The sequence below is a fragment of the Scyliorhinus torazame genome, chromosome 1 (assembly GCF_047496885.1).
Source record: "Scyliorhinus torazame isolate Kashiwa2021f chromosome 1, sScyTor2.1, whole genome shotgun sequence".
In the NCBI taxonomy this organism is placed as follows: domain Eukaryota; kingdom Metazoa; phylum Chordata; class Chondrichthyes; order Carcharhiniformes; family Scyliorhinidae; genus Scyliorhinus; species Scyliorhinus torazame.
Window position 1 is genome coordinate 149,088,321 of NC_092707.1, and position 27,921 is coordinate 149,116,241.

The 27,921-nt window shown below is 47.0% G+C and overlaps 1 protein-coding gene across 1 annotated transcript in view; it reads right to left on the reverse strand.

Annotated features, from left to right (window-relative positions):
• The window catches only part of cnksr1 (connector enhancer of kinase suppressor of Ras 1), a 166,012-nt gene extending 150,586 nt beyond the window's left edge, over positions 1–15,426 (reverse strand). Inside the window, exons 1-3 of the mRNA XM_072501005.1 lie at positions 15,277–15,426; positions 3,764–3,921; positions 544–734 (exon numbers count right to left, since the gene is read on the reverse strand). Coding sequence (XP_072357106.1) covers positions 544–734; positions 3,764–3,921; positions 15,277–15,328 — 401 coding nt within the window. The 5' untranslated portion in view covers positions 15,329–15,426. The remainder of the gene's footprint in view (positions 1–543; positions 735–3,763; positions 3,922–15,276) is intronic.
• Between the last annotated feature and the right edge of the window lie 12,495 nt (positions 15,427–27,921).

The window sequence follows — 27,921 nt, forward strand, 5'->3', positions numbered from 1 at the left end:
TCTAATGCCTTTATATCCTTCTTCAAGTATGGCACCCAGAACTGGATGCAGTACTCCACATGAAAGTCTAACTAATGTCTTATACAAGTTCAACATGACCTCCTTCCATTGCAACATTGATAATGAAGCCTTAGCCCCTTGACCCTACTCACTGGAAGTCCTTCCTCCTAAACATTGCTGTTCTCACCATTTCCTTTTAAAAACTCTTAAAACCCATTTCTTCAAACATTGCTTTGATCCATCACAACTAATTCTCCCTCTAAGGGCTAGCATTCGCTCTGTTCCTTCATTGTAGTGTCTATGTTCAAACCACATGCTATATGCAAGTTGCTCTGTGTTGACCCGTCGTTTAGTGCCCTGTAAATCACACAATGAAAGTCTCTTAACAAAACAATGGCGCTTTAGTTGCTAAGCCTATTAATTTTATCCTTATGTACCTAAAACATTTAACATCAGGCGGTTAATAACATTAAGGAGGAAGGTTGGCAATTTCCTGACAGATCATTCTAATCAACAGGCATAACATGCATTTTGTCCGAGTACCTGTTTAGCCATGAAAATATAGCTTTGGTAGTTTGAAGTAGATCTATGACAGAGGTGAGGAGGTCTCCAGAAGGTCTCTGTGGGCCTGGGCTGACCTTCCTCCGACTGACAATGAATGACTGAAGTGTTCCAGAGACAGCTTTCAACTTTTCCATCAGAATCTTCAGATTCTCGGTCTCTAGATCATAGGTCTGAAAGTGAAGACAAAATCATCTAGAAAGAAACTCGAACAACAGTAGCACTCAACAGCCAGGAACACAGGGTTTTTACAGTCTAAGGACTAATTCACATCTCCAAAATCCATGTACAAACCATATCATTTATTGGACTTATTGGACCGTAACTTCCTCAGAGTGGCGATCAGCAGCGGATTGCTACTCCACATCGACTCACCTGCGCCTAGTGCTCGTCCCGCCCAATCTTCCTGACTCAGGTCAAGTGAGACTCAGGCAGCAAAGTATGTCCCTGGCTCCAGCAGCCATGTTGGGTGGGGGGGAGGGGGGGGGGGGGGGGGGGTGGGGGCTTCCTGTGCAGGCAGGAATACCAGTGGGAGATGGGGTGCTTAGTTGGGGGAAAATTCCCTGGGGGTGTACCGTGCAGGGCTCGGTCTTTAAAACAGTTACTCTGAAGTTAGACGTGAATTTCTTTTTCCCGTATGGCTCTTTCAGAGGGTAAAACTGGCAGAACTATCCGAAGTTAATGATTTATGTCACTTTGTTGGATGATTCCCAGCACAGTGCAACTGTCCAGGGAAAGTTTGCGCTTCTGGACAATTGCGAGGTAAACCCTTACCTGGAAACCTTCGAGAGGGATTCCTCAGCACATCTTTGGGATAGCCCCCAAATCCAACACTGAGCAGCCATGAAGTTACAGGACATTAATGCTGCAAATCCGTGTGTCAGACTGTAGTAGATTGGAGTGATGAGCAGAAAGTGAGCATCGCAATTTTAAACCATACATGTTACCTGAACTACAACACAAGCAGCAACATGGGCACTAGGCAACCTATAAACAGCAATCAAATGAGTCATTTGAGATTTTATATTCCATATTCTCTTGGCTGCTGATGGTAATAGACCAGAAATAGCGGTGACTGAATCAAAATAAACAGACCCAAACCAGTTCAACGCATTTTGATTCCATCAAATACTAATAATATGAATTCTGAGAAACTAATTCCAAAACTATTATCCAGGACAAAATGAGAGATTGGAGCAAATTGGTATCAGATTACTTATTTCTAGTGTGAATATACCAAGTGATTATTCTCTTTGAATAGAGGCTGGTGGAGGAAGAGGTATCTCTTTAAGACATTGTAATTCTAAGCAAACATGTCTGGTGATGGCTAGGATACGAGGGGTTAGTGAGATTGCCTGGCTACGGCAGTCAGTCATTTATTTCTTGCAGCATGTCTCTGAGCTGCATTCAAGCCCAGTCAGTTAATGAATCCCAAAAGGTACAGTAGATGTACAGCCAATGCTTTAACCCACAATACTACCCAAGCCCTCCCCACCCTGGTGTTATCAGCACAGTTAGTTTCTGCTCTTTTATAACTTGTTTTGGAGCGAGGAACTCCCTCACCATAAGACAGCAAATTGTCCTCAATAAAAACCTCACAAAAAGGAATGATAGTTTTAGTACCAGCCTAAAATTAGAAGGTTTATTTATATTTTGAAAACATCCTGGAAGAAGGAAAAGCAGGGCATCAGGAGAAACAAAGTAGAAGGTCAGCTCAGCTTTACAACAGAGAGATTTTATTTGATAAACTCCCTGGAGGATACAACCCAAAACAAACAGAAAATAAGAGCAGGGGTAGGTCATTCGGCCTTTCGAGCCTGCCTGCCATTAAATGTGATCATGTCTGATTCTCCATCTCAACACCATGCTCCCGCACACTGCCTATACCCCTTGATTCCTTTAGAGCCTGGAGATTTATCTATTACTTTCTTAAATATGATCAGGGATTTGGCATCCATAGTTTTTGGTGGTGGATAATTCCTCAAATTCATCAGTCCTTGACTGAAAAAGCTTCTCCTCAACTCGTTTCTAAATGGCCTACCCCATAGCCTGAGACTGTGATCCCTTTGTCCCAGAACCCACCCCCCCCCCCCCCCCTCCCCCACCCCAGGCAGAGGAAACATCATCCCCGCATCCAGTCTGTCCAGCCCTGTCAGAATTCTATCTGCTTCAATGAGATCCCCAAGGCTTTTCACATAGCACAGTGCTTTCAAAGGCAGAAAGGCATTTAATAGAAGGGGAGTTTTTGAAGTGGATAACTAATTGGTTGAGTCAGAGGATGTAAAGGGAGCAACAGAAACTCATCATTGCAACAATAAATGTTACAGCAACATAATAAAGCTGTGACAGGATAGAAGCAGCTGGGCAGGCTAGGAGAACTGGACCAAGTCAAGCCTGCAGGTGACAAAAGCATGGGTTCCAGTGATGGATTAGACTCAAGAATATATCCCAACCCGAATCCAATGATGTCACCCAATAACTTAAACACTCCAGATCTGTTACACCAACAATTACTTGACATGGTTCTCCTGCACGAGACCACTAGTGGGAGATGATGGTGTCATAATAACGTCACTAGACTTGTAACTGAGACCAAAGTTACATTCTCTGGGAACACCGGTTTGGCAGCTGGGGGAATTTTAATTCAATTAATACAATCTGGAATTTAAAACTCATATCAGTAACGGCAGCCATGGCAACTGTAATTGATTGTTGCAAAAACCTGGTTCAGTAACGTCCTTTCGAGAAGGAAATCTTACCTAGTCTGGCCTACATGTGGCTCAAGGCCCGCAGCAATGTCAGCGACTCTTCAATTCTCGTCTGAAAAGTCTGAGCAAGCCACTCAGTTTAAGGGTCAAATAGGGATGGGCAACAAAGGCTGACCTTAGCAGCGATGATCAAAGTCCGTGAAATAATTTTTAAATATTATGAAAATGAGGAATCTAGCCCAGTCCATCTGTTGTAATATAAACAAACATGATAGAGTAGCACAGTCAGGAGGTTTTGCTGGTGAGGCACCGGCTTATCACTCCCACAGTTAAATCGAAGCTATTTAAGGGATTCAGCAACTGACTGACATATATGTGAAACACTCCCAATGCAAGTCAGAGTCCCAGGCAATAGGATTAATGGAGTCAGTCCACAGGCTCCCTCCAGTGATACCAGAAGTCACAAGGCACACAAAACAATACCCTTTCCTTACCAGTGTACATAGTAGCTCCACTGCCTCCAGAATCAGCTCCTGGTGTCCTATCTGTTTCACACCCAGCTCCTCCAGGTCCTGCTGTGATAGTCGTAAGAGTTGCTCTCCATTCACCTGCCATTGATCAAATTGATATTTCTGCACACTGTTGTCCAGGCCTAGGGAACAGAGCAACATGCAGAGTCTGGGTCAGGGAGTGCTAACTAACTCAAGGCCTAACTTTGCAGATCAGAAACAGACAAATCGGCATCCCCGACTGTGCAATAGACAAGTCGCAGCCTGTTAACTTACTGAGCCATATAGACACATACAGGCAGTTCAATCTCTCCTATGTCCCAAGTGAGCTATCTGATATGTGACTGCCCAGTCCATCCTCAGAGTGTGTGATAGCCCACCCTCCTTGTACTGAACAGCCCACCCTCATCAGCCCCGCAGTGCCTGACAGCCTACCCTCATCCAGCACTCCGTGTTCAACAATGCGCCCTTCTCTTGCCGATAGCAACGTGCAACAGCTTAACCTCATCCACCCCTTGCAATGTGAGATACAAGAACATAAGGAGCACAAGTCGGCCATGCACGCCCTCGCGCCTGCTCTGACATTCAATAAGATCATGACTGACCTTATCGTGGCCTCAACTCCAGTTTCTTGTCCTTTTCCCGTAACCCTGGACTCTCCTAGGATTGTAACAATTGTCTATCTCACTCTAGGGTAGAGAATTTAAAAGATTCATGACCCTCAGAAGAATTCTTCTGAAGAAATGGGGAGGCAGTTAGATCATGGGAAACCATTTGATAGGGGGTCCTTCCCGTTAATGGGATGGAGACTGGTCTTAATTGGTGATTTCTGGTTTCTTACCACACCGCAACGGGATCCGCATCTTGTCAAAGGGAGCGGGTTGGTTAGTTCGGAAACGGATCAGCGCCGGATGTGGTTCCCCATTTTGGCCTCTCCCGCTATCTAACCGGCCCGCTAATTCTCTCGCCTGGTCGCCATAGATTGCGCTTGTTGTGTTCTATTTCCACTCAGCACTGTGTTGTGCTAATTTATCGATCTTTCCAAAGTCCTGAGAGCTGTGAAATAATCAATTACCTTTTGACTCAACTGACAATGAGTTATCCTTTTCTTTTTTTAAAAACATATTTATTAAAAAATGTTAACACAATTTTTCACCCTTACAAACAACCCCCCCCCTCGTAACAAATAGAAAGAAAACGCACATAGCAAGACATAAGCATGGTAAAACAATATGTTACAGAACTTTGTACATTGGATTCCTCCCGTTCATGCCAGTTTTCCAGATCTTTCATGTATTATCTTGCTCAAATACCCCCCAAACATACCTCCCTCCCTAGCCCCCCCCCCTTCGCAAGACTTCCCCCCCCCCCCCCCCCCCCCCGGGTTGCTGCTGACCGACCTTCATCTAACGCTCCGCGAGATGGTCTAGGAACGGTTGCCACCCCCTGTAAAACCCCTGCACAGACCCTCTCAAGGCAAACTTTATCCTCTCTAGCTTGATAAACCCTGCCATATCATTTATCCAGGCCTCCACGCTGGGGGGCTTCGCCTCCTTCCACGTTAGCAAGATCCTTCGCCGGGCTACTAGGGACACAAAGGCCAGAATGCCGGCCTCTTTCACCTCCTGCACTCCTGGCTCGTCCACTGCTCCAAATATTGCTAGCCCCCAGCTTGGCTTGACCTGGACTTTCACCACCTGAGATATTGTTCCCACAACTCCCCTCCAGAACCCCTCCAGTGCCGGGCATGACCAGAACATGTGGACATGGTTTGACGGACTTCCTGAGCACCTTCCACATCTGTCCTCTACCCCAAAGAACCTACTCAGCCTCACCCCCGTCATGTGTGCTCTGTGAACCACCTTAAACTGTATCAGGCTAAGCCTGGCACACGAGGAAGAGGAATTAACCCTACCTAGGGCATCAGCCCATAGCCCCTCAATCATCTCCTCCCCCAGCTCCTTCTCCCATTTACCCTTCAGCTCCTCTACCAACGCCTCCCCCTCTTCTTTCATCTCCTGGTATATCGCCGACACCTTGCCCTCTCCGACCCATACACCCGAGATCACCCTGTCTTGAATCTCCTGGGCCGGGAGCAACGGGAATTCCCTCACCTGCCGTCTCACAAACGCCCTCACCTGCATGTATCTGAAAGCATTTCCCAGGGGTAGCCCAAACCTCTCCTCTAGTGCCCCTATGCTCACAAACGTCCCATCCATGAACAGGTCCCCCATTCTTCTAATCCCTGCCCGATGCCAGCTCTGAAACCCCCCGTCCATCCTCCCCGGGACAAACCGATGGTTACCACTGATCGGGGACCACACCGAGGCTCCCGTCGCACCCACTGTGCCGTCTCCACTGGCCCCAGATCTTTAGCGTTGCCGCCACCACCAGACTCGTGGTGTACCTTGCCGGCGAGAGCGGCAGCGGTGCCGTCACCAGCGCCCCCAGGATCGTTCCTTTGCAGGACGCCATCTCTAACCTCTTCCATGCCGCCCCCTCTCCCTCCATCACCGACTTGCGGATCATCGCCACATTTGCTGCCCAGTAGTAGCCCCCCGGATTCGGCAGCGCCAACCCTCCTCGGTCCCTACTACGCTCCAGAAACCCTCTCCTTACCCTCGGGGTCTTATTCGCCCACACAAACCCCATAATGCTCCTACCTACCCTCTTAAAAAAGGCCTTGGTGATCCCGATGGGAAGGCACTGAAACACAAAAAGAAACCTCGGGAGGACCTCCATTTTGACCGACTGCACTCTACCCGCCAGCGAGAGCGGCAACATGTCCCATCTTTTGAAGTCCTCCTCCATCTGCTCCACCAGCCTCGTCAGATTCAGTTTATGTAGGGCCCCCCAACTCCTAGCTATTTGGATCCCCAGGTACCGAAAGCTCCTTTCCGCCCTCCTCAGCAGTAAATCGTCTATCCCCCTTTCCTGGTCTCCTGCCTGTAATACAAAGAGCTCACTCTTCCCTACATTAAGCTTATAGCCCGAAAAATCCCCAAACTCCCTTAGAGTGTGCATGACCTCCACCATCCCCTCCACTGGATCCGCCACATACAGCAACAGGTCATCTGCATAAAGCGACACTCGATGCTCCTCTCCCCCTCGGACCACCCCCCCTCTATTTCCTAGACTCCCTTAATGACATGGCCAAGGGTTCAATTGCTAACGCAAACAACAGGGGGTAGAGGGGGCACCCCTGCCTCGTCCCACGGTACAGACGAAAATACTCCGACCTCCGCCGATTCGTCACCACACTCGCCACCGGGGCTCTGTAAAGGAGCTTAACCCACCGAATAAACCCTCCCCCGAACCCAAACCTACGCAGCACTTCCCAGAGGTACTCCCACTCTACTCAGTCAAAGGCCTTCTCCGCGTCCATAGCTGCCACTATCTCCGCCTCTCCCTCCACCGATGGCATTATTACGTTTAGAAGCCTCCGCACATTGGTGTTTAGCTGCCTGCCCTTTACAAATCCCGTCTGGTCCTCCTGAATAACCCCCGGGACACAGTCCTCGATCCTCGTAGCCAGCACTTTTGCCAGCAACTTTGCATCCACATTAAGGAGCGTGATCAGCCTGTACGACCCACATTGCAGTGGGTCCTTGTCCCGCTTCAGGATCAAAGAGATCGTCGCCTCCGACATTGTCGGGGGAAAGGACCCTCCCTCCCTTGCCTCATTAAAAGTCCTCACTAGCAGCGGGGCCAACAGGTCCACGCATTTCCTGTAGAACTCAACAGGGAACCCGTCCGGTCCCAGGGCCTTCCCTGCCTGCATACTCCCCAAACCTTTGCTCAGCTCCTCCAACCCAATTGGTGCCCCCAAACCAGCCACCTCTTGTTCCTCCACCCTCGGGAACCTCAGTTGGTCCAGGAATCGTCTCATCCCCTCTTCCCCCGCTGGGGGCTGGGATCTGTACAGCTCCTCATAGAAGGCCTTGAATGCCTCATTTACTTTCACCGCACTACGCACCATAGTTCCCCTTCCATCCTTGACTCCACCTATTTCCCTCGCTGCCATCTTCTTACGGAGCTGGTGTGCCAGCATCCGACTCGCCTTCTCCCCGTACTCATACGTCGCCCCCTGCGCTTTCCTCCACTGTGCCTCTGCCTTCCCTGTGGTCAACAGGTCAAACTCTGTCTGGAGACGTCGCCTTTCCCCAAGTAATCCCTCTTCAGGGGCCTCTGCGTATCCCCTGTCCACACTTAAAATCTCCCCCACTAACCTCTCCCTTTCCATGCCCTCTATCTTCTCCCTATGAGCCCTGATGGAGATTAGCTCTCCCCAGATCACCGCCTTCAGCGCCTCCCATACCACCCCCACTCGCACCTCCCCGTTGTCGTTTGTCTCCAAGTACCTTTCGATACATCCCCTCACCCTCCCACACACTGCCTCATCTGCCAGCAGTCCCACATCCAACCGCCACAGCGGGCGTTGGTCCCTCTCCTCACCCAACCCCAGTTCCACCCAGTGCGGGGCGTGATCTGAGATGGCTATGGCCGAATACTCCGTTCCTTCCACTTTCGGGATCAACGCCCAGCCCAGAACAGAATCTATCCGGGAGTAGGCTTTGTGCACATGGGAGACTCCCCCCATCTGCTCCATAAACCCCCTAAGCACCTTGGCCGCCGCCGGCCTCTTTCCGGTCCTAGATCTGGAGCGATCCAGTGCTGGGTCCAGCACCGTATTAAAATCCCCTCCCATTATCAAGCTTCCTACCTCCAGGTCCGGAATGCGCCCCAACATACGCTTCATGAATCCGGCATCATCCCAGTTCGGGGCGTATACATTTACCAAGACCACCCATGTCCCCTGCAACTTACCGCTCACCATCACGTATCGACCTCCATTGTCCACTACGATATTCTTGGCCTCAAACGACACCCGCTTCCCCACCAATATTGCAACCCCTCTGTTCTTCGCGTCCAGCTCCGAATGGAATACTTGTCCTACCCATCCCTTTCTTAACCTGACCTGATCCGCCACCTTCAGATGTGTCTCCTGGAGCATGACCACGTCTGCCTTCAGTCCCTTTAAGTGCGCGAACACTCGGTCCCTCTTTACCGGCCCATTCAGGCCCCTCACATTCCACGTTATCAGCCGGATTTGGGGGCCTCTCCCCCCCCCCCCCCCCTCTCCCACCCCTGCCGACTAGCCATCTCCTTTTCTTGGCCAGTCCCGTGCCCGCGCCGCCCTCACCCTCCAATCCCCCAGACGGGGGACCCCCGCCCCGACGACCTCTTCTGTGTCCCATTCCCCTTCAGCCAGTGCAGCAGCAACCCTTCCCCCCCCCCCCCCTTAGACCCGTGTCTAGCTTTTTTGCTCCCCCCATAGCACTCCCGTAAGTCAGCTGACACCTGCTGACCCCGGCTTCCCCCCGCCGTCCCATTGACCCCCCCGTGTGGGAATCTCCCAATCAGTGTGCACTCCTCCAGAGTTATCCTTTTCAATGGCCCCTGTTCATGAGCTCATTGCTTTCTTTCTTCCGCTACATTAAGGGATTGTCTTGGTCTCCGCTCTCATCACTAACAAAATGGAACTTACGTATGGTTACCAATGTAGATCTCTTGGGGGCGATTCTCCGAGCTGGGCCGGAGAATCGCCGCAACTGCGCCATAATGCCGGCGGAGAATCGGCGCCATTCGCGTGGAGCGGGGCCGCCGATTCTCCGGCCCGAATGGGCCGCGCGGATATGACAGAGTCCCGCTGGCGCCGTTCATCCCTGGTCGCTGCCGGCAGGAACTCTGCGCGAACTGTCGGGGGGCGGCCTGTGGGGGAAGGGGGGGGGTCTGTGGGCCGGCCTTTCCCCCCCCCTCCCCCCGGGCCTACATTCCTGTGCAGCCAGTCCCCGAGCACCGATGCCATGTTGAGTCGGGGCCGGCGCGCTGAAGAAGTCCCCCGCGCGGCCCAACTGCGCATGCATGGGTTGGCGTGGCGCCCATTTGGCACCGGGAAGGGAGGCTGGAGCGGCGTGAACCACTCCAGCGGGGGCCAGAATCGGTCATCCCTGTGCCCGTTTTGCGCCGTCGTGAAACGCAACGGCATTCACGACGGCGCAAACACTTGGGCTCCATTTGGGAGAATCGCCCCTCCCCCCTTATGTGTAACTTTTAAAAATGGTGGTAACCTAGCTCAAAGATTCATTCCAAATATCTTCGAGATTTTCAAAAGTTTACAGAGCAAAATCCTGGGTGTGCTCCAGCATGGATTAGAATGTGCATTGGAATGTTGAAAATTGACCTTCTGAGCACCTGAATCACAGCCAGCTAACATCTCAAGCATGTAAAGAGACATTAAACCATATACTTTAATTGTTGTGAACTAGGCATCAATTGTTACAATGGTATTGGGAATGCAGAGCATATTCACCTCATTAAAATTCGGTCAGCTTGGTCTGACGGGATAGTGTAATTATCACATGGCACAAAGTGTAATTGAAATGTCGGGAACTTCCAAAGAGAGAACACAACCTTCAAATAAGTTACCCTGGTGTTAATGTTATCGTGATTTGTTTTACAATGGTGACAATAATAAGTATTATTGAGTTTTGTTAGGGTCCTTTGGACATTTCACTCACAGCTGTTAAAAAGAACTGCAGTTCAAATTCATATCCCAAAGTTTATGTCAACACAATTCTAAATGTTTTACTAGTTACAGAGTTTTCTTAAAAGTGTCAAACAAGCAGTGGCTTATGACCAACAAGCATTTTAAAATGTAATGATTGAAAGATCCGACATCCTGGATGTCTCATTAACTCCTACCTGGGATATAAAAGGACTTATGTGGATTGATATTCTGGAGGAGGAATAGGTTGGAAATTGAATCCAAGGAAGAATGTGTGAGCAAGAGGAAGCAAGAGATCAAAAGCGGGGGAGAGAGAGAAATATGCCTTATATCTAATAGTTTAAGTTGTTGCAGCTGCATACTGGCACAAAAGGAAACATTGCATCTTATAAACTGCTATTTTGGGGCTTGCAGTTACTTTCTTTCTGTTTTTCTTTCCACTTCGAGTTTGATAAATTTAGAGTGCCCAATTCATTTTTTCCGATTAAGGGGCAATTTAGCGTGTTCAATCCACCTGCGCATCTTTGGGTTGTGGGGGTGAGACCCACGCAAACACGGGGAGAATGTGCAAACTCCACACGGACAGTGGCCCAGAGCCGGGATCGAACCTGGGACCTCGGTGCCGTGAGGCAGCAGCACTAACCACTGGGCCACCGTGCTGCCCTTGGTGTAAGGATTTCTACAGAAAATATCTGTGTGTTATTGGGCAGTTACTTGTTTGTCTTTTGTTAAATACATTCAGTTAATAGTTCTGAACTTAAATTGGAGGTGCGGTACTCGATTTACTGAAGACAATTCCTTCAACGGCTTGATACAAGAGATTTCTGTTTCATTGCCTTGGGCACATTACTGAATGCAAACCAAGGCCAGAACAAAAACGATTGAAGATATGAGAAGTTGGAGTATATCTGGAGGAGAATCCAAAAGCCAAAGAGGTGTGTGGTAGGAAGATACCCCCGCCCCTGCTCCCCACCCTCACCCCTTCTCCCATCCTGCCTTCCCCTTATTATATTAAGCCCCTTACCGCCCCTCCTGTTTGCCGACACCTCAATCCTCCTGAAAGAAGTCAGTGAATGGCTTCCACCTCTGAGCAAACCCATTAACAGACCCCTCAGAACGAATTTGACCTTCTCCAGCCTCATGAATTCTTCCAGGTCACTCATCCGCACACCCCCCTTTTGGCGGCTCCGAGTCCCTCCATCCAAGCAAGATCCCCAGGCTATCAGGGAGGCAAAGGCCAAGACATCGGCCTCTCTCGCCCCCTGAACTCCCAGATCGTCTGTCACCCCGAATAACGCTACCTTGGGACTCGGGGCCACCTCCACCCCCAGCATCTCGGACGTTATGTCCGCAAATCCCTGCCAGAACCCCTTTAGATTCAGACATGCCCAAAACATGTGAACATTCATAGATCATAGTATTTACAGTGCAGAAGGTTTACTGTTTGTGGGTCTCCCTGTGCACCGCCCACATCTATCCTCTACCTCCTCAAAAAATCTACTCATCTATGCTACCGTCATATGTGCCCTATGAATTACTTTAAACCGAATGAGGCTTAGCCTCGCACACGACAAGGACGCATTCACCCTCTGCAGGGCCTGTGCCCACCGTCCCAGCGTCCACCTCCCCTCCCACTTGCATTTATATCCCCGACAGGGCACCCTGCCAGTCCATCAGCTCCTTGTAGACCTCGGACACCTTCTTCTCCCCGTCTCCTCCTTCGTCAACACCTTGTCTTGCAGCCCCAAAGGCAGTAACACAGGAAAAGACAGTACCTCTCTCTTCACAAAATCCCAGACCCGCAGGTACCTGAAACCGTTCCCCCTGGGCAGCTCATACTCTTCCTTCAGGTCCTCCAATTTCACGAAACTACCCCCGACAAACAGGTCACCAAATCACTTAATTCCTGCCCTGCTGCCACCTCCAAAACCTCGCCCCCCCCCCACCCCACCCCACCCTCAACCCCCCCCACCCCCCCACCCACCCCCAACCCCCCCCCACCCCCCCCTTCAGATGATGAATAATGCTTCTTGGATAGATGGGGCATGGAGAGGGATGTAGTTTGTGTGAAGTTCCTTTCAATGAAACACAGTCCCACTTCTAGAACTTCGACAGGGTTACCAGACACCTGCAGCAAACTGAGTAATAAACTTGATGTCTAACGAAATGTCCCCTGAGAGTTTGCTTTCCTCTTTAATTACGGATTATATGATTGATACATCGGCAGCTAAAGGGAAACTATTCACCCGAATGTTGCATTAACTTGCACGGTCACTGCCATAGGCCATTGTGGAATGCTTGAAGGACACATAAAATCCCTACAGTGTAGAAGGAGGCCATTCGGCCTATCAGGTCTGCACCAATTCTCTAAGTACCCTACCTCGGCCCACTCCCCTGTCCTATCCCGTAACCTTGGGCAATTTAACATGGCCCATCAACCTAACTTGCACATCTTTGGACTGTGGGAGGAAACTGGAGCACCCGAAGGAAACCCACGCAGACACGGGGAGAATGTGCAAACTCCACACAATCACCCAAGGCCAATACAGTGACACTCCTTTGGGTTGCACCGGTATAGAGGAGCAGGAGGACATACAGCACAGGAACAAGCCCTTCAACCCTACAAGCCTGTACTGGTCATGATACCAATTTGGCCAAAACACTCAGCACTTCCTTGTGCCGTATCTCTCTATACCCATCCGATCCTTATGACAGCGTTGGTCCAAAAGAATAGACAAAAGAGCTGAACTCCAGAGGTGAGGTGAGAGTGACTGACCTTGACATCAAGGCAGCATATGACCAGATGTGTCATCAAGGAGTGACAGCTTGATTTGCATAGGTTAAGCACAAACAGCAATGAGCTCATCCAAGTGCCTTGGGTGCACTGGAAGTAAATTTGAATTTAATTCTGCTGTGGAAACATTTTGTATTGTTAAAGGTGCTATGTGCACTTGGGCTTAGTTACCTGACCAAAATCTTTAAGCAGCTTACAAGTACAGGAAATACCATACACAAAGAATAGTCCCTTACGATTGCAGTTTCATAAGCTAAGTGTTTGAAATACCATCATTTTGGTCACTTTGAACGGGGTCTACAGGAGCACCCTGAAGAAAATAAAGAAAAACAGAGAATGCTGGAAAACCTCAGCAGGTCTGGCAGCATCTATAGGGAGAGAAAACTGTGTTAACATTTCCAGTCCATTTGCCTCTTCATCAGAACTAAAAGAGAGGGAAAATGGGTTGGATATTTTACTGTAACTGGGAGAGACTGCAACAAAAATGTGGCAAAGTTATGAACAAGACACAGATGGCCTGGTGTGGAGGTGGGGTTTGCAATGCGGTTTTAAAAAACTATTTCTCTCCCTGCAGATGCTGACAGACCTGCTGAGATTTTCCAGCATTTTCTCTTTTGGTTTCAGATGCCAGCATCTGCAGTAATTTGCTTTTATAAGGTGCTGCTCATCCAGTTTGCGTTGGGCTCCACTGGCGCTTTGCAGCAAACCAAGGACGGAAATGTGGGCATGAGAGCAAGGTGCTGAGTTAAGATGGCAAGCGACAAGAAGGTTGGGGTCATGCTTGTGGGCTCAGTGAAAGGGTTCCACAAAGTGCTCACCCAGCAAAGTCTACCTTTCACCCTGGAGAACGTGACTGGCTTCTTGCACAAAATTTAAGACAATCTCTAATAATAATAATAATCTTTATTGTCACAAGTCAGTTACATTAACACTGCAATGAAGTTACTGTGAAAGTCCAATAGTCACCACACGGCGCCTGTACACAGAGGGAGAATTCAGAATGTCCAATTCACCTGACAGCAAGTCTTTTGGCACTTGTGGGAGGAAACTGGAGCGCCTGGAGGAAACCCACGCAGATACTGGGAGAACGTGCAGACTCCACACAGACAGTGACCCAAGGGGGAATCGAACCCTGGACCCTGGCGCTGTGAAGCAACTGTGCTACCCAATGTGCTACCGTGCATTATACTCTTCCTCAATAGTCAAACAACATTTTGTCCCCAGCATTTTATTGGATTGACCTATCTGGATTTCTATTGAGTACATTCCAATTTCGAAACGTTGTGGTATAAATAGCTTTTATTATGACAACATTATGTCATTAGGCCATATCCCATTACCTGTCGACAAGTCTTCCGACATTCAGCCTATCAATGCCAATGGCTGTTCAGGATCCACTACCTGCCGAGTATAGCATACTTCCCAATGTATCCTCAATCATTCCTTGGCTTCTACTCCACATCCCCTTCTGATATCGACATCAGACGCGGAGTGCCAGGAAACATTACTGTGGGATCCACAACCAGACACACTCCATCAAACTACAGCTTCCAACTTGATGTTTCCTGGATACATCTAGGGGATGTTTTACTACATGAAGAGCAAAAAATAAATAGCCTAATTGCTGCTGGAATGTCCATGAAGGTCGGATCGTGGTTAGTGTGTCAGTGCTGTGGCCTGATTTTTCTTTCCAACCCCTGAGGTCAATGGAACACAACAGTAAGAAGGATCCGATCTGGGGCAGGAACCAGTTCATGTGTCCTGGGTCTGAGTGCACGCCGCCCAAATCGAACTGCTGCCCTTTCCAAAACCGGGAGGAGGAAATCTTAGCACTGGTTAGGTTGGCAAATCATCGGAGCAAGAATTGGGCCGCCTGTTGCTCCATTGCTTATAAACATTTACAAATGTAACTATAAACAATGGCAACATTTTAGCCGTTAAAGTTGACTCAATAAAAGGCGCGGGTTATATATCTGTTGGTGCGGGGAGGGGGGAAACAGATGTTATTCTCAGTGTCTGCAGGAGCGCCAACCCAGAAACGCGACGGTCAATAAGACAAGACACAACTCGCTCGGTTCCTTAAAGGAGAAACACCTGGTGGAACTGCGTTTCCTCCTCCCTTTTGCGATCTCTCACCTTGTAACCACACCGAGACCCTGCGTGGGCTCCAGCTGTTGATCGGTTCCATCTCGCCCTCGATCCGGATCCGACACGGCGCCAAAAGCAAACGCTGGCAGAGAGGTTCCAACTCGTTCAAAACTGCCCGAGATTTCTCACCAAACTTCAGCCGCTTCCGCCCAGCCCCGTCACTTACAGGTAGGCGGCGGCGAGCCCCCATTGGTCCTGACACCTGCCAATCATTGAGCAACCAAGGTGTAGCCTGGGGATCCTGAGAAACAGAGAGGGACATTCAGCCAGACATCTGGGGGGAGATAGATAGGGATCAGCGGAGACAATGGCTAAATGTTGGTTTTCAACGACTGGGCAGTAACCTCGGGGAGCTGCACGTCCATTGCAGAACCTGCCCGATTTTCATTCCATTAAAGTGAAGGGGTTAAAATCCTATCTCGGGTTCTATATAAAGGGGGAGAATCCATTCAGTCAGACCACCCTTCCCTTTCTCTCGCATCCCGCCTAACCAGGTAAACGTTAATATTTACTGAGACCACAAATCAGAGCGATTATTCAGCATTACTTACCTGAAAATTAAGTTTAATGAACCTGAAAGCAAATTTAACTTCACCAAAGTGAACTCTGAGCTGCACCAACAGTGATGCAGACAAGAGGCTGGCTTCATTTAGCGAAGCAATGGGAAGATGGTTGGGTTGGCATCGAGCAGAGATCGGTGTCAGGTCAGAAGATTGGACAGAATTTTTTTTTTTAAAGCTAAGGATGACCAAAAGACTGATAAGGAATGAAAAGTCAGAATGCGAGGGAAAGCTAGCTAGAAATATAAAGATAGATAGTAAGAGGTTTTATAAATATTTTCAAAAGAGTTAATAAAGTGAGTCTGGGGAATCAATAGTGGAAAACGAGATGGCAAACAAATCAAATAGGTATTTTGCATCAGTCTTCACCATAGAGGATACAAGTAACATCCCACAAATATCTGTAAATCAAGAAATGGAAGAGAGGGAGGAACTCAGGAAAATTGTCATCACCAGCAAGTGGTACTGAGTCAATTGTTGGAGCTGCAGGCTGATGAGTCCCCAGGTCCTGATGGACTTCATCCTGGGGTCTTAAAAGAGGTGTCTAGCGAGATAGTTGTTGCATTTGTTTTAATTTTCCAAAATTCCCTAAATTCAGGGAAGGTTCCATCAGATTGGAAAATAACAAATGTAACTCCTGTATTCAAAAAGGGAGGGAGGGAGACAAAATGTAGGAAGCTGAAGGCCAGTTAGCTTAACATCTGTCATGGGGAAAATGTTAGAAGCTATTATTTAAGATGTCCTGGCAAGGCACTTAGAAACAAATCAGGGTAATCAGGCAGAGTCAACGTAGTTTTGGGAAAGAAAAATCACCAAGGCTCCTTAGAGAGGACCTTCCAACCCTACAACCACTACCATCCAGAAGGCAAAATGCAGCAGATACATGTGAACACCACCACTTGGAAGTTCCCCTCCAAGCCACTCACATCCTAACTTGGAAATATATTTCTGTTCATTCACTGCCGCGAGGTCAAAATCCTGGAATTCCCTCCCTAACAGCACTGTGGATGTATCGATGTCTTACGGACTGCAGTGGTTCAAGAAAGCATCTCGCCACCACCTTTGCAAGGCCCATTTGGAATGACCAATAAATGCTGGCCGAGCCAGCAAAGCCAACATCCATTGAATGAATTTAAAAAATCATGTTTAACCAATTTTTAAGTTCCTTGAAGAAGTAACATATGATGTAGATAAAGGGGAACCAGTGGGAGAACGTAGTTACATTTCCAGAAGGCATTTGATACGGTGACACACCATTAGGTTATTGCAAACAGTAAAAGCTCATGGTGTAAGGAGTAACATATTGGTATGGATTAAAAACTGACTAGCTATAGAAAGCAGAGGGTAAGCACAAATAGGTCTTTCTCTAGTTGGCAAGATGTAATGATATAAATGACTGGAAATGAAAGGACCAAAGATATGGTTACTAAATTTGCTGGAGTCATAAAGGTAGGTAAGATAGGAAGATGTGAAGAGGACTGAGGGAGACTATAAAGGGACATAGACAGATTAAGTGAGTGTGAAAAGAACTGGCAAATGGAGTACAATGTGGGAAAGTGTGAAATTGTCCATGTTGACAGGAAAGTAAAAAGAAGCATATTATCAAAATGGTGAAAGATGCAGAGCCCTGAGATGTAGAGGGATCGGGGGTATTAGTGCATGAATTGCAAAAGGCTCGTACATAGGTACAGCAAGTAATTAGAAACGTTATTAGGAAAGTAATTAGGAATGTTATCATTTATTGCAATGGGAGCTAAATACAAATGTGATTCAGTTATACAGCATATAGGTGAGACCACATCTGGAGTACTGTGTACAGTATTGGTCTCCTTATTTGAGAAAGGAAGTAAATTAGTTGGAAGCAGTTCAGAGAAGGTTTCCTACACCAATACCTGGATGGGGTGGGTTGTCTTATGAGGAAAGGTTGGCTAGGTTAGGCTTGTATCCTGTGGAGTTTAGAAAAGCAAGAGGCTACTTGATTGAAAAATCCTGAGGAGTCTTGACAAGGTGACTGGAGAGAATGCTTCCTCTTGGGGGAGGATCTAGAACAAGGGCCCACTGTTTAAAAATAAGGGGTCGCGCACTTTGGATATTTAGAAGAGGTGACATTTCTTTCTCAGGGCTGTGAGTCTTTGGAACTTTCTTCGTCAAAAGGGGGTGGAAACAGTCTCTGAATATTTTTAAGGCAAAGGTAGAGAGATTCTTCATAAGCAAGGGCGTGAAAAGTCATTGGGCGTAGGAGGGAATGGAGATGAGGTTACGATCCGACCAGCCATGATCTTATTGAATGGCAGAGACGGCTCCAAGGGCTGAATGGCCTACACCTGTTCCAAATCCGTGTGTTCATATGCTTGTGTGGTATTTTGAAAGGGGGAAATCCAACGTATCCATGGGCAGTCTTGGATTTGGATTTGTTTATTGTCACGTGTACCGAGGTACAGTGAAAAGTATTTTTCTGCGAGCAGCTCAACAGATCATTAAGTACATGAGAAGAAAAGGGAATAAAAGAAAATACATAATAGGGCAACACAACATATACAATGTAACTACATAAGCACCGGCATCGGATGAAGCATACAGGGTGTAGTGTTAATGAGGTCAGTCCATAAGAGGGTCATTTAGGAGACTGGTAACAGTGGGGAAGAAGCTGTGTTTGAGTCAGTTTGTGCGTGTTCTCAGACTTCTGTATCTCCTGCCCGATGGGAGAAGTTGGAAGAGTGAGTAAGCCGGGTGGGAGGGATCTTTGATTATACTGCCTGCTTTCCCCAGGCAGCGGGAGGTGTAGATGGAGTCAATGGATGGGAGGCAGGTTCGTGAGATGGACTGGGCGGTGTTCACGACTCTCTGAAGTTTCTTGCGGTCCTGGGTCGAGCAGTTGCCGTACCAGGCTGTGATGCAGCCCGATAGGATGCTTTCTATGATGCATCTGTAAAAGTTGGTAAGGGTCAATGTGGACATGCCGAATTTCCTTAGTTTCCTGAGGAAGTATAGGTGCTGTTGTGCTTTCTTGGTGGTAGCGTCGACGTGGGTGGACCAGGACAGATTTTTGGAAATGTGCACCCCTAGGAATTTGAAACTGCTAACCATCTCCACCTCGGCCCCGTTGATGCTGACAGGGGTGTGTACAGTACTTTGCTTCCTGAAGTCAATTACCAGCTCTTTAGTTTTGCTGGCATTGAGGGAGAGATTGTTGTCGCTACACCACTCCACTAGGTTCTCTATCTCCCTCCTGTATTCGGACTCATCGTTATTCGAGATCCGGCCCACTATGGTCGTATCGTCAGCAAACTTGTAGATGGAGTTGGAACCAAGTTTTGCCACACAGTCGTGTGTGCACAGGGAGTAGAGTAGGGGGCTAAGTACGCAGCCTTGCGGGGCGCCGGTGTTGAGGACTATTGTGGAGGAGGTGTTGTTGTTCACTCTTACTGATTGTGGTCCGTTGGTCAGAAAGTCGAGGATCCAGTTGCAGAGTGGGGAGCCAAGTCCTAGGTTTTGGAGCTTTGATATGAGCTTGGCTGGGATTATGGTGTTGAAGGCGGAGCTGTAGTCAATAAATAGGAGTCTGATGTAGGAGTCCTTGTTTTCGAGATGCTCTAGGGATGAGTGTAGGGCCAGGGAAATGGTGTCTGATGTGGACCGGTTGCAGCGGTATGCGAATTGCAGTTGATCAAGGCGTTCTGGGAGTATGGAGGTGATGCGCTTCATGATCAACCTCTCGAAGCACTTCATTACGACTGAAGTCAGGGTCACTGGTCGGTAGTCATTGAGGCACGTTGCCTGGTTCTTCTTTGGTACTGGTATGATGGTGGTCTTCTTGAAGTAGGTGGGGACCTCAGAGTGGAGTAGGGACAGGTTAAAGATGTCCGTGAATACCTCTGCCAGCTGGTCCGCGCAGGCTCTGAGTGCACGACCAGGGATCCCATCTGGGCCCGTCGCCTTCCGAGGGTTCACTTTCAGGAAGGCCAATCTGACTTTGGAAGCTGTGATGGTGGGTATGGGTGAATTATGGGCTGCTGGGGCACTCGCCAGCGGATTGTTGGTTACCTGCTCGAACCGAGCATAGAATGCATTGAGTTCATCGGGGAGGGGTGCACTGCTGCCAGAGATACTGTTCGGCTTCGCTTTGTAGCCCATTGTGTTGTTTAGTCCTTGCCACAACCGCTGAGAGTCTGTCTGTGACTTTAGCTTGGTTTAATATTCTCTCTTGGTATTCGCTTCAAGGTGGGAGGGAGGGATTGTCTCCAACAGGAAATAAATTGAAGTATTTGACCATTACTTTACAAATGCTTCACAAACGAGGGAGAAATGTTGGAATTGTTATAGCATCTAGTTGGCAGCAAGGTATTAGTGAAGCGTTTTTTTTAGTTCATTCATGGCATGTGGACGTCACTGGCTGGGCCCATCCTTAATTGCTCTTCAACTGAGCTACGAGTTCAATGACGAAGCAGACGTGTTTGGAATGTTTGTAAATGATTTGTAGGAAGGAATTGTATCCACAATGACCTAATCTGGGACGAACAATTAATGTTGATCTCGCCAGATGCCCGCGAATGAGTGTAGTTTACAAAATGCAGACGATACTGAATTGGCAACGGTGGTGAATGATGAACATCAATGTATACAAATTCGAGAAGATCTGGACAAACTCGACTAGCCGTGGGGAAATATCAGATAGAAAGGTCCAGTGATGAGATTTGTTAGGTACAAGGTTGCAGTGGGTTAACTGCTAAATGGGAATGTACTGGAAATATCAGAACAGGAGAGGAACCTTGGGAGGCTTTAGTGGAGTGATCACCCACACCATCAGCACAATGTTCCCAGGCTGTTACAGAAAACTGAATGTCGGGATTTATAGCACGGGGTACAAGGTAAAAATTCAGACAGGTCATTTAAAACCCACACAAGATACCAGGCGCACTGACAGAAGCTGTCATTAATTTCCCACTCATCACTCGTCCTGCATCATGCACCGTGACTAACTCACCGCGGCAGCCTGATCGTGAATATCTGACAGATAAGTTATTGCATTTACAGAGGGTTCGCCGCGCTCACTGCTCAAACAACATTCCCCCAAATCTCTGGACGCTTTGGGAACAGGGATGAGCTTTCAGTGAGCTGCTTAGAGCCTGAATCATGCTGCAGCAATCCTGATATTGATACTGATCCAGGTAAACAAGCAGCTTTAAATAGATCTTGGCTGCTGGGCCTCTCAAACACTTCTCAACTCCCAGCAGGTGCGACCTGACCTCATCTGAACGAGGGGAATAAATAACAAATGCGATATAACAGACAGGGGCAGACGGAGGTTAAATAAAGAGGACAAGGAAAAGAAAACAAATCGAAAAAAAGAACAGAAACGTCTGGGAAATGGGAATGAGAAGAGAGTAAGTGGGAACCAACTGCGGATTGCTTCTCATGCCCTATTCTGATTAGGTATCAATGCCCTGCTCTGATTAGATATCGATACCCTGCTCTGATTAGATATCGATACCCTGCTCTGATTAGATATCGATACCCTGCTCTGATTAGATATCGATGCCCTTCTCTGATTACCTATCAATGCCCTGCTCTGATTAGATATCGATACCCTGCTCTGATTAGATATCGATGCCCTATTCTGATTAGGTATCAATGCCCTGCTCTGATTAGATATCGATACCCTGCTCTGATTAGATATCGATACCCTGCTCTGATTAGATATCGATGCCCTTCTCTGATTACCTATCAATGCCCTGCTCTGATTAGATATCGATACCCTGCTCTGATTAGATATCGATGCCCTATTCTGATTAGGTATCAATGCCCTGCTCTGATTAGATATCGATACCCTGCTCTGATTAGATATCGATACCCTGCTCTGATTAGATATCGATGCCCTTCTCTGATTATCTATCAATGCCCTGCTCTGATTAGATATCGATACCCTGCTCCGATTAGATATCGATACCCTGCTCCGATTAGATATCGATACCCTGTTCTGATTAGGTATCAATGCCCTGCTCTGATTAGATATCAATGCCCTGCTCTGTTTAGATATTGATACCCTGCTCTGATTAGATATCGATGCCATGCTCTGATTAGATATCGATACCCTGCTCTGATTAGATATCAATGCCCTGCTCTGATTAGATATCGATACCCTGCTCTGATTAGATATCGATACCCTGTTCTGATTAGATATCGATACCCTGCTCTGATTAGATATCGATACCCTGTTCTGATTAGATATCGATACCCTGCTCTGATTAGATATCGATGCCTTGCTCTGATTAGATATCGATGCCTTGCTCTGATTAGATATCGATGTCCTGCTCTGATTAGATATTGATACCCTGCTCTGATTAGATATTGATGCCCTGCTCTGATTAGATATCGATACCCTGCTCTGATTAGATATCGATACCCTGTTCTGATTAGATATCGATACCCTGCTCTGATTACATATTGATGCCCTGCTCTGATTAGATATCGATGCCTTGCTCTGATTAGACATCGATGTCCTGCTCTGATTAGATATTGATACCCTGCTCTGATTAGATATTGATGCCCTGCTCTGATTAGATATCGATACCCTGCTCTGATTAGATATCGATACCCTGCTCTGATTAGATATCGATGCCCTGCTCTGATTAGATATCGATGTCCTGCTCTGATTAGATATCGATACCCTGCTCTGATTAGCTATCGATGCCCAGCTCTGATTAGATATCGATACCCTGCTCTGATTAGCTATCGATGCCCTGCTCTGATTAGATATCGATGCCCTGCTCTGATTAGATACCGATGTCCTGCTCTGATTAGATATCGATGGCCTGCTCTGATTAGATATCGATGCCCTGCTCTGATTAGCTATCGATACCCTGCTCTGATTAGATATCGATACCCTGCTCTGATTAGATATCGATACCCTGCTCTGATTAGATATCGATACCCTGCTCTGATTAGATATCGATACCCTGCTCTGATTAGATATCGATACCCTGCTCGGATTAGAAATCGATACCCTGCTCTGATTAGATATTGATACCCTGCTCTGATCAGATATCGATACCCTGCTCTGATTAGATATCGATACCCTGCTCTGATTAGATCAGGATGTCCTGCTCTGATTAGATATCGATGCCCTGCTCTGATTAGATATCGATACCTTGCTCTGATTAGATATCAATGTCCTGCTCTGATTAGCTATGAATACCCTGCTCAGATTAGCTATCAATACCCTGCTCAGATTAGATATCGATACCCTGCTCTGATTAGCTATCGATACCCTGCTCTGATTAGATATCGATACCCTGTTCTGATTAGATATCGATACCCTGCACTGATTAGATATCGATACCCTGCTCTGATTAGATATCGATACCCTGCTCTGATTAGATATTGATACCCTGTTCTGATTAGATATCGATGCCCTGCTCTGATTAGATATCGATACCCTGCTCTGATTAGATATCGATACCCTGCTCTGATTAGATATCGATGCCCTGCTCTGATTAGATATCGATGTCCTGCTCTGATTAGATATCGATACCCTGCTCTGATTAGCTAGCGATGCCCTGCTCTGATTAGATATCGATACCCTGCTCTGATTAGCTATCGATGCCCTGCTCTGATTAGATATCGATGCCCTGCTCTGATTAGGTATCGATGTCCTGCTCTGATTAGATATCGATGCCCTGCTCTGATTAGATATCGATGCCCTGCTCTGATTAGCTATCGATACCCTGCTCTGATTAGATATCGATACCCTGCTCTGATTAGATATTGATACCCTGCTCTGATTAGATATCGATACTCTGCTCTGATTAGATATCGATACCCTGCTCTGATTAGCTATCAATGCCCTGCTCTGACTATATATTGATGCCCTGCTCTGATTAGATATCGATACCCTGCTCTGATTAGATATCGATGCCCTGCTCTAATTAGATATTGATGTCCTGCTCTGATTAGATATCAATGCCCTGCTCTGATTAGATATAGATACCCTGCTCTGATTAGATATCGATACCCTGCTCTGATTAGATATCGATACCCTGCTCTGATTAGCTATCGATGCCCTGCTCTGATTAGATATCGATACCCTGCTCTGATTAGATATTGATGCCCTGCTCTGATTAGATATCGATGCCTTGCTCTGATTAGATATCGATGTCCTGCTCTGATTAGATATTGATACCCTGCTCTGATTAGATATTGATGCCCTGCTCTGATTAGATATCGATACCCTGCTCTGATTAGATATCGATGCCCTGCTCTGATTAGATATCGATGTCCTGCTCTGATTAGATATCGATACCCTGCTCTGATTAGCTATCGATGCCCTGCTCTGATTAGATATCGATACCCTGCTCTGATTAGCTATCGATGCCCTGCTCTGATTAGATATCGATGCCCTGCTCTGATTAGATACCGATGTCCTGCTCTGATTAGATATCGATGCCCTGCTCTGATTAGATATCGATGCCCTGCTCTGATTAGCTATCGATACCCTGCTCTGATTAGATATCGATACCCTGCTCTGATTAGATATCGATACCCTGCTCTGATTAGATATCGATACCCTGCTCTGATTAGATATCGATACCCTGCTCTGATTAGATATCGATACGCTGCTCGGATTAGATATCGATACCCTGCTCTGATTAGATATTGATACCCTGCTCTGATCAGATATCGATACCCTGCTCTGATTAGATATCGATACCCTGCTCTGATTAGATAAGGATGTCCTGCTCTGATTAGATATCGATGCCCTGCTCTGATTAGATATCGATACCTTGCTCTGATTAGATATCAATGTCCTGCTCTGATTAGCTCTGAATACCCTGCTCAGATTAGCTATCAATACCCTGCTCAGATTAGATATCGATACCCTGCTCTGATTAGCTATCGATACCCTGCTCTGATTAGATATCGATGTCCTGCTCTGATTAGATATCGATACCCTGCACTGATTAGATATCGATACCCTGCTCTGATTAGATATCGATACCCTGCTCTGATTTGATATCGATGTCCTGCTCTGATTAGCTATCAATACCCTGCTCTGATTAGATATCGATACCCTGCTCTGATTAGCTATTAATACCCTGCTCTGATTAGATATCGATGCCCTGCTCTGATTAGATATTGATGCCCTGCTCTGATTAGATATTGATTCCCTTCTCTGATTAGCTATCAATGCCCTGCTCTGATTAGATATTGATGCCCTGCTCTGATTAGATATTGATGCCCTTCTCTGATTAGCTATCAATACCCTGCTCAGATTAGATATAGATACCCTGCTCTGATTAGCTATCGATACCCTGCTCTGATTAGATATCGATGTCCTGCTCTGATTAGATATCGATACCCTGCTCTGATTAGATATCGATACCCTGCTCTGATTAGATATCGATACACTGCTCTGATTAGATATCGATACCCTGCTCTGATTAGATATCGATGCCCTGCTCTGATTAGATATCGATGCCCTGCTCTGATTAGATATCGATACTCTGCTCTGATTAGATATCGATACCCTGCTCTGATTAGATATCGATACCCTGCTCTGATTAGATATCGATGTCCTGCTCTGATTAGCTATCAATACCCTGCTCTGATTAGATATCGATACCCTGCTCTGATTAGCTATCAATACCCTGCTCTGATTAGATATCGTTACCCTGCTCTGATTAGATATCGATGTCCTGCTCTGATTAGATATCGATGTCCTGCTCTGATTAGATATCGATACCCTGCTCTGATTAGATATCGATACCCTGCTCTGATTAGATATTGATACCCTGCTCTGATTAGATATCGATGCCCTGCTCTGATTAGATATCGATGTCCTGCTCAGATTAGATATCGATACCCTGCTCTGATTAGCTATCGATGCCCTGCTCTGATTAGCTATCGATGCCCTGCTCTGATTAGATATCGATGTCCTGCTCTGATTAGATACCGATGTCCTGCTCTGATTAGATATCGATGCCCTGCTCTGATTAGATATCTATGCCCTGCTCTGATTAGCTATCGATACCCTGCTCTGATTAGATATCGATACCCTGCTCTGATTAGATATCGATACCCTGCTCTGATTAGATATCGATACCTTGCTCTGATTAGATATCGATGCCCTGCTCTGATTAGATATCGATACCCTGCTCGGATTAGATATCGATACCCTGCTCTGATTAGATATTGATACCCTGCTCTGATCAGATATCGATACCCTGCTCTGATTAGATATCGATACCCTGCTCTGATTAGATAAGGATGTCCTGCTCTGATTAGATATCGATGCCCTGCTCTGATTAGATATCGATACCCTGCTCTGATTAGATATCAATGTCCTGCTCTGATTAGCTATGAATACCCTGCACAGATTAGCTATCAATACCCTGCTCAGATTAGATATCGATACCCTGCTCTGATTAGCTATCGATACCCTGCTCTGATTAGATATCGATGTCCTGCTCTGATTAGATATCGATACCCTGCTCTGATTAGCTATTAATACCCTGCTCTGATTAGATATCGATGCCCTGCGCTGATTCGATATTGATGCCCTGCTCGGATTAGCTATCAATGCCCTGCTCTGATTAGATATTGATGCCCTGCTCTGATTAGATATTGATGCCCTTCTCTGATTAGCTATGAATACCCTGCTCAGATTAGCTATCAATACCCTGCTCTGATTAGATATTGATTCCCTTCTCTGATTAGCTATCAATGCCCTGCTCTGATTAGATATTGATGCCCTGCTCTGATTAGATATTGATGCCCTTCTCTGATTAGCTATGAATACCCTGCTCAGATTAGCTATCAATACCCTGCTCAGATTAGATATCGATACCCTGCTCTGATTAGATATCGATACCCTGTTCTGATTAGATATCGATACCCTGCTCTGATTAGATATCGATACCCTGCTCTGATTAGATATCGATACCCTGCTCTGATTAGATATCAATGCCCTGCTCTGATTAGATATTGATGCCCTGCTCTGATTAGATATCGATACCCTGCTCTGATTAGATATCGATACCCTGCTCTGATTAGATATTGATGCCCTGCTCTGATTAGTTATCAATGCCCAGCTCTGATTAGATATCGATACCCTGCTCTGATTAGATATCGATGCCCTGCTCTGATTAGATATCGATACTGTAGCCACGTAAAATGGCTGCGTCCCGATTAATCTGGCCAAAACCCAGTTTGAAATGGCTAACCCGAAAGACTGCTGGGAAAAGCAGCTAACAAGACACAAGCAGGCAGCTGCAGACAGTATTGCATATTCGGCTCTGGGAAGTTAGCCCAGATCGATACTCAGGGCTATCAACAGCCCATCAACCCAGGTATTTGCAGTTACATTCAGGACTGTTAGCAGCCCATCTATCCAGGCATCTGCAGTTAAATCGGCTATCCCCGGGAACAATTGCAACATATTAGCAATTGAATACCGGGCCAGACCTGTCGGCGCCTGCAGTGGCCGAAACAAAGACAGGTGAACGACCACCCCCCGATCGAGGAATCGCCTCACCATTGGACACATCGACCCCAGGGATTGGGGACAAATCCAATCACTTGGGACTCAGGGTCAAGGGCTGCCCCGGGAGGCGGGAAGCCCCATGGCCCTATAAAAGTGAGGGGCCAAGTTCAGATCTCTCTCTCTCTCCTCTTAGCCTGCTCGAGACTTTCGAAAGACCAGCCACCGGCAACTGTAATTTTGAATCCAGCGATCGCTATCCGGTAGAGACACCTAGCCACCGACCTGTAGCAGCCTTTTGAATCCCGCGGGCCAGATCTGATTGGACAAGCCATTCATTTCCCTGACCTGGTGGGCTCTTCCTAAGTTAAGTATTGGCCAGTAGTGATAGGTTTATTATATAGAAAGTAGTATTAGGGTATTAATATTCTTGTTGTATATAATAAATGACCGTTGTTTTAATCCTTACCAAGCGGTGTGCTGTATTATTAATCATAACCTGAACTTGAACCACGTGGCGGTATCATAAAGATACCTGGCGACTCACGAGCAAAGGTGACGTAATCAGAGCAAATAGACTAAGGTTAAAAAGAGCAA